This window comes from Astatotilapia calliptera, chromosome 13 (genome assembly GCF_964374335.1).
Source record: "Astatotilapia calliptera chromosome 13, fAstCal68.1, whole genome shotgun sequence".
Lineage (NCBI taxonomy): Eukaryota > Metazoa > Chordata > Actinopteri > Cichliformes > Cichlidae > Astatotilapia > Astatotilapia calliptera.
The window spans coordinates 13,162,401-13,172,137 of record NC_137434.1 but is presented as its reverse complement, the minus strand read 5'-3'; the positions used below and the strand labels follow the sequence as shown (position 1 = coordinate 13,172,137).

The 9,737-nt window shown below is 42.8% G+C and overlaps 2 protein-coding genes across 5 annotated transcripts; one reads left to right on the top strand and one right to left on the bottom strand.

Annotated features, from left to right (window-relative positions):
* The first annotated feature begins 455 nt into the window (after window positions 1-455).
* Window positions 456-3,105, top strand: gpr75 (G protein-coupled receptor 75). Of its 3 annotated transcripts, none has more exons than XM_026190574.2 (2): window positions 456-652; window positions 1,117-3,105. In XM_026190574.2, the coding sequence occupies exon 2, from the start codon at window positions 1,210-1,212 to the stop codon at window positions 2,851-2,853; it is 1,644 nt and encodes a 547-aa protein (XP_026046359.1). In that variant the 5' UTR covers window positions 456-652; window positions 1,117-1,209; the 3' UTR covers window positions 2,854-3,105. The 3 variants fall into 3 exon arrangements, with proteins under 3 accessions (XP_026046359.1, XP_026046353.1, XP_026046355.1); XM_026190568.2 differs by having other exon boundaries at window positions 456-777; window positions 898-3,105; XM_026190570.2 differs by having other exon boundaries at window positions 456-1,016.
* Window positions 3,106-3,880: 775 nt separating this feature from the next.
* On the bottom strand, window positions 3,881-9,477 carry erlec1 (endoplasmic reticulum lectin 1). 2 transcript variants are annotated; one of them, XM_026190577.2, is made up of 14 exons: window positions 9,170-9,477; window positions 8,918-9,022; window positions 7,822-7,902; window positions 7,595-7,672; window positions 7,459-7,519; window positions 7,306-7,349; window positions 6,988-7,211; window positions 6,269-6,410; window positions 6,031-6,192; window positions 5,886-5,945; window positions 5,622-5,746; window positions 5,450-5,527; window positions 5,242-5,317; window positions 3,881-4,804 (listed from the first exon to the last, which is right to left on the bottom strand). In XM_026190577.2, the coding sequence occupies exons 1-14, from the start codon at window positions 9,308-9,310 to the stop codon at window positions 4,733-4,735; spliced, it is 1,449 nt and encodes a 482-aa protein (XP_026046362.1). In that variant the 5' UTR covers window positions 9,311-9,477; the 3' UTR covers window positions 3,881-4,732. The 2 variants fall into 2 exon arrangements, with proteins under 2 accessions (XP_026046362.1, XP_026046361.1); XM_026190576.2 differs by having other exon boundaries at window positions 7,459-7,522; window positions 9,170-9,473.
* Between the last annotated feature and the right edge of the window lie 260 nt (window positions 9,478-9,737).

Below are 9,737 nucleotides of genomic sequence, written 5' to 3'. Positions count from 1 at the left end.
TGTCCGTGAAAAGCGGGAAAAATAATAATTAATCATATTTTTATTTGTCATATTGATCATGCTGAATGACACCTTTAAAAATTATATACATTTTTGTAATAAATTTTAAAAATTTAAACAGTTTTTGTTGAAATCAGTCTAAATAGATACAAGATAAATAGTAGTTAATAGTTATTTATATGTGTATAATTTTTTTGTTTTTTCACGTCCTTGGCAGAGACTGTTTAAATAGGGAGGCGCCATTTTTCGCATAAACTATAATACGTTACCATGGTGAAAGCAAAAAAAAATAAAATAAATTGCTGCGGTAATATATTTGACGTGTCGGATAATGGCGCTTCTGTCAAATTTCAAATGTTTGAAATAAATCCCGCAAATTCTCCTTTCTAACTCCGCCAGCTGATTCCCAGTGAGGGAAGCGTTTCTATGGACGGACTACTTGAATGCAGTGGTTATGCTCATGCCCGGATACGTAGACGGTGACTTCATACTCATTTTTCAGTGCACGTCCAGTGGCCGTCGCTTCTCTATTTGAATGGATTTATCGTAAAGAAAAGAAACAAGCTGCCATCTACGTGTTCGCGCTGATTTACACAGACATGTAAGGAAACGTGAAGATTATCGATTCTTTCCGACGGACTGTTGCGTTAAGGTGAGCTGCTAAAATACATTTTTCCTTCTTTGTTTCCGAAGCAGCGGTGCGTTCACTATCGCACTGCCTTAAAAATGATGAAGATGGGCTGTATGAAATAATGAGGATCGCACGATCTAGTACAGGTAGTGTGCTATATTTTCTAAGCAATAGTGAATCCTGGATTGTGCAGCCCGTTAAAGCCTTAAAACCAACATTCGTTTTGATATTCATAGATTTTTCTTTCTTTCTTTTTTATTAAGCAGACGCTGCTGTGTGTGTGAGAGAGAGAGAGTTAAAGGGGGATGATGGGGAGGTAAGGTAATTGGCCAAATGCAGTGGTGCATAGCCTATTATACCCGTGTCTAACGTTTCTGATCAAATTGTAAGTTATCCATCCATTTCTCCTCATTATCATTATAACTGTATTGAAGACCAGCCCATAGAGCTGATTGTATTTATATTCTTTGTCGTTTTCTACCAAGGTGGCAGCAATGGTGGAAGCATGTGCTCCTTCCTCTTAGAGGAATAATACTGAAATTGATGAATGTGGAGTCGCTCTAAATCATCAGAGTACAATGAACACCACTCTTACACCCTCGGACCTGGTGGATGTGCCAAGACTGCAGACCTTCAATGGCACCCTGGGTAACCAGACCCCCTCGGGCTGGGCCGTGATCCACACTGCTACCTTGACTTTTTGTTCCCTCCTCCTCATCTTTATCTTCTTCCTGGGCTCTTATGGGAATCTTGTGGTGTTCCTGTCTTTTTTCGACCCGGCGTTTCGCAAGTTCCGCACCAACTTTGACTTCATGATCCTCAACCTGTCCTTCTGTGACTTGTTCATTTGTTGCGTGACCGCTCCCATGTTTGCGCTGGTGCTCTTCCTGGATGCAGGCGGAGGGGATGGCGTGTCAAAGAGTTTCTGCTTCGCCTTCCACTTGACCAGTTCGGGTTTCATCATCATGTCCCTGGAGACGGTGGCTGTCATTGCTTTGCACAGACTCCGCATGGTTTTGGGACAGCAGCCCAACCGCACTGCTTCCTTCCCCTGCACGCTGGCCCTGACCGCCTTGCTGTGGACATCCAGCTTCACATTGGCTGCTCTCCTCACCATGCGTGCATATCCACGCAAAGATGGACCCTGCTTGCCCCACTTTGGCCTGGGGAGTGGGCAGGCCAGGGTTGTGTTGTACGTCTACCTGGCAGTTTTTGCCTTTTGTGTTGCTGTGGTGTCTGTGTCGTATCTGATGATTGCTCAGACCCTGAGGAAGAACGCACAAGTAAGGAAATGCCCAGTCATCACTGTAGATGCCACCTGCCCTCCACCCCCACCACCTCTCATTGCAGCAGGCTTTGAAAGCATGCAGTGTGCCGTTCAAGGCCCCTCTCTGTACCGTAACCAGACTTACAACAAACTGCAGAATGTACAAACGCACGCCTATACCAACAGGACAAACCAGCCGGTGGTTCCAGGGGCCGCCCAAGGAGCCACCTGCTGTCAGCTGGTCTCCACAGTCAACTTAGCCACAGCCAAAGACTCCAAGGCAGTTGTCACCTGTGTAGTTATAGTATTCTCTGTGTTACTCTGTTGTCTGCCGATGGGAGTTTCACTGGCACAGGATGTTTTGTCACCAGAAAGCAGCTTTGCACATTACCAGTTCGAACTGTGTGGCTTTGTGCTCATTTTTCTCAAATCAGGCATCAATCCATTTGTGTACTCGCGCAACAGTGCAGGCCTCCGCCGCCGCGTACTGTGCTGCATTCAGTGGGCCGCACTTGGATTTCTGTGCTGCAAGCAAAAGACACGCCTGCACGCAATGGGGAAGGGGAGCCTGGAAGTCAATCGCAATAAATCCTCCCATCACGAGACCAACTCGGCCTACGTGCTGTCACCTAAGCCACAGAAGAGGCTGGTAGACCAGGCTTGTGGACCCAGTCATTCCCGGGATTGCGCTGGCAGTCCCAGGGCGACAGGTACACGCAAACCTCGCCTCCCGAGCACCTCTACACCCATCAACACCCGGATTGAGCCGTACTACAGTATATACAACAGCAGTCCCTCAGCAGGGCCCAGCTCCCCCACCAGCCTACAGCCTATCAGCTCTCAGACATTTGCCTTTGCCAAGTCCTATGTAGCCATGCACTACCACACTCACCAAGATGCTCTGCAGGACTTTGAAAGCACCTCAGTGCACCAGATTCCCGTGCCCTCGGTATAGTCAAAGAACAGAAAGCTTTGGACAATCTCTCCATGACGTTAAATCCAATGTGAATCAAAGGAGGAACGTGTAAACAGGCTATTTTTATGTCTTTGGACTCAGTATTAACATTTTGTTCTCTCCTACAGTAGAAAGATGTTGCGATTTTTGTGACTGGAGAAATGACAAGAACCAGAATTACAGTATAAACTTTGCCTTTGAAACTGAAATGAGAAACAGATTTAGAATAAAAGTTTATGTTCCAGCAAGTTATTTATTGATATTGAATTGATTTATTGAGGTTTTCACTGAACCCAAAGTCACCAGTTGCTAGTTTCAATCCCAGTTCCTCTCTGGCTGGAGATAGGAGTGAAACCAGCTTCTTCAGCATCAGGCCACTATGAAACCCCATACGGCTGTCAGTGGTACGTGGTTGCACCTGGATAGACTCTCTTCTCAAGAGAAAAAAAAAGAGTCTGAGCCTCATACATTTAAAAAAAAAAAAAAAACCCCACAATAAATAACTGGCAAGTACAAATGTAATGTCTGTGAGATCTACACCTGTTACTGTGCTGTTACTACACATACACATAGCATCAGCGCCCTCTGGCGGCCGAATAAATAAAACACTAAATTCTACACTTAACTTACTTGATCAGGGGTGTCAAACCTCAGGCCCAGGGCCTGGAATCAGCGTGCTAAAGACTCCAATCCAGCCCCACTGGACAGATTTGAAAAAATGTAGAGAAAGGCACAAGTTTTGGGGCTTTTAGCTGTTTTTTCACAAGTTTAACAGCTTCATTTTTACTGATTTAAAAACCTCCCATATAACCACTCAAGCTACACCAAACAAATTCGGTTATTAAAAAATAAATGACAGAAAACTTCCTGCGGTTTTCATTATCTACTATAAAAATGTGTTATACACAGGATACATTGCGTATCAATTGGTCAGATGGATGCATTTCTTCTGTAGTTGAACACATTTATGCACAAGCCATTCAATTACTACAGTAGAATTTCTTTATCAAGTAGAAAAAACTGACACTTTCTGTTGAAGTTGCACTTTATTTTTATATTTAGATACCTTGAGGATTAAATGTGGTCTTGAAATGGTCCAACCCACTTAAAATCAAAGCGGGCAGTTTGAGTTAGATATCCCTGAACTACATATTTCCCTAATGTCTTAAATCTACTCTTTTCTGTGGTAATGGAAAACTAAAATAAGGTTTCATGTTTTGATTTTTTTAATTTTTTGCTGTAAATGCATTGGTTTTTATTCCAGAGATACAGCAGTAGTCAGATCCCAGTGTGCATCTTCATAAAACCACAAAACGAACCTTTTAAATGAACCTGCACACACTCTGTACATCCTACAACCTTACACTCACTTTTATTGTTATTCCACAGAAATCTCTAATGCATAAGTTACACTCACACAGTCTCCCTGCTGTGAAGCATTTTCAGATGTTTTTCATATCTACAAGTACAAAAGTGCCACAGTCAAGCAGCTAATCAATCCATATCTCTCACTCACACACTCACACACACACACACACCAAAACCACTTTGAATATTGTTAATTCCCCTGATGATTCGTCACTCCTTTTCTTGCAATCAATCATCACAAAGTGAAGCATAGATATGAAGTTCAAGCAATAACTCCACTGCCTGAATTTGATTTAAGTTAGAGTCGGGCTGATGTAGCGTCACCCATCGCACAGGTCATGGGAGTGTGGGCGGGGCCTGTTCTCCCTGGGCTACATGAGGTCCAGCCTCAGGATTGAGTTTATTCTCAGTTTTGGCTTGTAGCGCAGTCTTAAGGGCATCTTGCTTACTAAGTGTCCTCGTTCTTTATGTCCTCCGTGCACCGCTGCTGTTCCAGTAAAACTCCGCCAGTTTAACTGGAGAGTGACAGAAGCCCATAGTCATCAGCAGTGTCAAGAATCCTGCATATGACCGGTGACTCAACCTACAGAAAAAAAAAGCCATCTTCAATATGGTGCCTTTCATTTAGGATGATATGCCTGCACAATGCCAGTACAGTTAGATAATTAAATCAGTGTTTAGATCAGTGTCATTTCCTTTGTCAAATCTACAGGAAGTACTGCAAATATTTGCAAATATCTAGGCATGTTTATAATAATTCCTAATTAAACCAAAAGTTATATATTTTAACTTGTCACAGAGAAAAGGCATGAAGGGAACAAAATAACACCAAGATTGGCTCATGTATATCAAATTTATCCATGCAGTTAAACAATCTGCAGTTTCTTCTTTATATTTATCCCTAAAACTGATATAAATGTGTTTTACAAAGGACTAAACCTTCACATAAGATTCATAATGTTACTAAGCAAATTCTACTGTTTTCTTTTTTTGCCACTCAGGAGTGAAACATAAACTTACCCCAAGGACATACTGACAAGTCTGAGGCTCCAGCATATAGACAGTGACAGCATGGGGAGACTCAGACTCCTTACATCTGACAGCGAGAAGAGAAATGATATGAGTGAATCAAAATGGGAAACACTGACAACTTAGTCTTACTCATCCGTGGACTCAGGCTGATGTGCTCCACTCTTCATCCCCTAGTTCTAGGTAACTGTTCACTCACTTGAGCTTGACGATGACCTGTCTGGGCTTCCCTGTCAGGTCACACACATCACCGTGGCCATAGAAGTGGGAAACCAACCTATTGTGGAGTAAAGGGGAAAAGAAAAAGTAGTGGGTGGATATTTTTGTATCCCGTTTACAGCGATTAGTGTTCAAAAATCTGAAAGGCCTACTTGACTTTCTGCACTCCGTCCTCTCTGAGCTGGAGGGATCGGGCGACGTTCTTCTTGGCCCAGTCGAGGTGTTCATCTGCATTCCAGTTCCCCACCACTACAATGTTCTTCCCTTGCTCTTTATCCTACAACACAAAGAAAAGATAATCTGGCTGATACAGAAAATACTCTCGCTTACTGCTTTATAGCCAGCGTACAATCTAAAAAGGTACTAGAAGTGCATTTGATTATTTACTTTTTCCAAGTTTGAATTCACTCGCTTACCTCATGGTACTGATGGACGTGCCTTCCGTAACAGAATTCATATTTCCACCATCCTACACCCTGAAACGCACATGTTAAGATGATTAGTGTTCCCTGAGCAGGTTACGTATCAGTGCTCAGCTTCCAACACATAAATGCGCCTCACCCCGTGCAGACAGTACGAGCCACTCAGGAACTCCTTAATTAGCTGTTCGTCTGTCAAGCGAGAGATGTGCGTGGTACCAACAGTGACCTGAGACTGCCCTCCGACGGTCATGGGTTTGTGGGTGGAGGTGAAGGCTTCTTCTCTCACTGCTGACGTCTCCTCCTATGATATACCACAAATGTAAATAAGCCACGTTTCGTGTGCTCAGGTGATCACCGTTTATCTTTGCACGTCTTACCTCTCTGGGCTCAGATGTGGCACCGAAAGGTGGTTTAAGCTGCTCCTCTTGTTCTTTGTCCAACTGGGCGAGCCGCTGAGGCCGCAGAGGGGAGCCCGCCAGAGCCTGGCAGAAGATGGCGTTCACCGGGGAGGATTTGAACCTGCGAACAAGTGACGTGAGCAGGTGAATTTTATAGTATTTAATGGGAAATATATGAAAAATAAAAAGTCTCAGTTTGAGTTTTTCCTTTAAAATGTTGTCTTTATACAACTTTCAGTTAAATATAAGGTTAAAATGATCTGCAAATCATTGCAGTCTGCTTTAAAAGACAAGCGACACCTTACTGTTTTACAGCAGCCAAAAACAGGCTTTAACTAAACAGCTCAGTGCCCCCATAGTTAACACATTCACCTAAACTGCTAAACATCTGCAGTTAAAGACCGAGAGGAGAAACAAATCCCGGGGGACGTTGCATCAAAACAGCATCTGTTGCAAGAATTTTGCATGATATTTAAAACATGCGGATCCATCAGCAGCCAAATAAAAGGCTATAACAAAACAGCTCTTCTTTTGTTTTGTGTGCCATTAAAGCATTTTTCTATTTGCTGGTGCTTTCTTAATTTGCAGCGAGTTTGACCTCTCAGGGCCACCGTCTAAATATAATAAGACAAACTAACAAACAAACTAAATACAGGTGTCGCACTCTATTAAAGTGTAACCATCTTAACAGATCTTACCTGTATTTTGGGTGTGCACAAAGCAGAGGCGTCAACACCACCACCTCATATTCGCAGGTGGTGACCTCAGCGACAGACAAGATCTCGTGCTTGGCCTCCGGATGGCAGACGTACAGCACGGCTGTGGAACGAGGCTGGTCCTGTTTCAGCAAACACGGAGTCCCGTTTCCCATCGCCACTGAGTAGTAGGGAGTCAGCTGACCTTCAATGTTCTTAGTGGGCACCTGACGTTAGAAAAAGGGGAAGGCAACAGGAAAGATATGTGAGACTGAAAAACTAGACTGGCAGATTTGCTTGGTTACTCAGTAGAATACTTGCTTTGGTTTCGGACGGTTTGACGCCGTCTGTCTTCTCAGCTTGATCTGAAAAAAAAAGAAAAAAAAAGAAAGGCCAAATATGATTAACGTTCAATTTAAAAAAAAAAAAAAAAAAAAAAAGCAGTGTAAGATATACATATATATAGAAACTTACCTGTCTCTGTTGATTGGCTCTTTTGAGCCATATTTCCCAAGAAGTACTCTTGTACACTGATCTTCTGTGGAAACATGCAAGCTTAGCGAACCGTAACGAGTGTCTAAAAATATTTCAAATAACTCAAAGCACTGACCTGAGAAGTCTCCTTCTCTTCATGGTACTGCCTTACATGTTTTCCATGGCATACTTCGTACGTCCAGTACGACTCAATCTACATTGGTATAAATATATGCTCAGCAATACACTCAAACAACATGATTTTTGTCATGCTCTGCTACTATAGTGTGACTGTGACTTTAAACTGCATGCAGTTTCAGTCTCTGTGTGGAGGAATATGAGATGAAAAAGGAAAAGTCTCACCCTGTAGGAGCAGCTGCTTCGTTTGAATAGCGACTCGAGCAGTTCACCTGGACTGGGCCCGCCGTACTCCTTTTCATCATCCTGCAGCACCAAACAAATGCAACAAGAGTGATGAGAGACAAGAGATAACACATGCTTTTTTTTAACTCTAGGAAAGGAGGGAAACTGAAACCTTTATTAACGGCTTATTTAGCATTTTGTAACTGATGTTTTAGCATACCCTCCTATTAGGTTGTATTGGTCTTCATTCAAGGCAGAATTACAGACACAAATATTTCAGCAACCTTTTATCGCTTAACACAGCTCTATAGTGCTTCTTCTATGAGGGTTGCTGTGTCACGGCACAGTTACATAGTCTCTGGTTTCGAATATAAAAAGATAAAACAGTCAGTGCTTTCCACATAAACCCTTAGAATCAGATGGTTTTTTGGCACAATGCTTTTAGTATGTTTAATGAAACCACGCAAAATTTTGTCTTCACACCATGAAGATTTTCTGCGTCACAGGCTCTCAAGATACAAAGGGGTCGGTGGACAAGCTGCACTTTTTATTGCCTTTTTCCCCCCCTTCAAGATTTTTTGAGCCCTTATTATTGAGTAAGTACCACAGTGAGTTCTTTTCGTTCAGCACAAACTTTCCCAGAGGCAGCAGTGAGAATCGGTAACACAGGATATGTCACAGTTTTTGTCGTTTGCACCAACGTGACAACAATGACGCAGAGTAACAGGAGCAAGCTCTCGCACCTCGGATGTTTTGCCTGTTTTATGATAATTTACTACAGATAAATATAAAAAAAATCTACTAGCAAACAATGCTGTTCACATGTTGTATGTAACAGTTTGGACATATCACATTGATCAAACAACTTCAGGTCCTGAAGAATTCTGTGGAATGACTCACACTTTTTAACGCAACTGTATCACAATTTATCTTTTTTCCTCACATCTGCAGGCAGGTTATAATCACCTGTGCAGAAACAACACAAAATTGCTCCGTGCCTAGCTCTGCTAGTGCAAACTAGTTCAGTGGCAAGCTCTCATAACTCTTTAGATAAACAGCTGTGCCATTCCCAGAAAGTGTTATTAGGAGTGCTCACCTCCTCTCCAGCCGTCAGTGAAGGGAGGAGACATTTGTACTTCTCCTTCTCTGTTGTGGTCAAGATGACAAAGTCTTCCTCACTGTAAAGTGCACCTGAAGTTGGCTGCGGGCGGGAGATAAACATCTGTTACTTCAACTCAGGTCTTGTGTGACAGAAAGAGAAAGAAGTCTAAAACAAAGTGACATTTACGTCTCCCGATCCCGTTAGGGCAGATTCGTTTCTTTAGTGACACTAAAAGAGGAGACATACCAGCGTAAATTCAGCGCCAGGCCAGGTGATTTTGAAAGGGATTTCGTCTGTGAATGAGGGATAGCCTCCTCTGTTGGCTGAAACGCCGCTGCAGACCTCCAGCAGCCCCCCGACTAACGCCAACAGCAGCACAGCCATCATCTCTCCTTCCCCGGCTGCTGAGCTCCTACAGCCCGCTCTTCATGTACGGAGAAAATGGATTAAAAGCTGCTACAAAGGTTGAGGAAGTCTATTTAACAGACCTAAGATATAACACGACTGTGAAAGACGGATGTCAATACGGTTAAAAAAATACACAGGAAGTAAACTGCCACGTCGTGTTCCGGCTGCGCTTTGGGGTGAAAAAGAAGCAGCGCCACCTGGCTGCGATACTTGGCATGGGCACACAGCTAGATTCAAATGACAGCAGAGATGTTGATTTCTCTTTCTTATTCAACAGCGAGTAGCACTTTATAATATAGAGCAACAATCCAACAGTTTATTATTATTATTATTATTATTATTGATATTGATATTTTACAGGAAAGGAGACACAAATAATACTGTAATCAGCTTTAAATAGTTCACA

Excerpts from the sequence above, each read along its gene's own strand:
- gpr75 (XM_026190574.2), top strand. The coding sequence starts at position 1,210 with ATGAACACCACTCTTACACCCTCGGACCTGGTGGATGTGCCAAGACTG.
- erlec1 (XM_026190576.2), bottom strand. The coding sequence starts at position 9,310 with ATGATGGCTGTGCTGCTGTTGGCGTTAGTCGGGGGGCTGCTGGAGGTC. Across the intron at positions 5,528-5,621 it reads GACGGAGTGCAGAAAGTCAA|GTTGGTTTCCCACTTCTATG; the intron begins GTAGGCCTTTCA and ends ACTCCACAATAG. Across the intron at positions 5,318-5,449 it reads CAGGTCATCGTCAAGCTCAA|ATGTAAGGAGTCTGAGTCTC; the intron begins GTGAGTGAACAG and ends TCTCGCTGTCAG.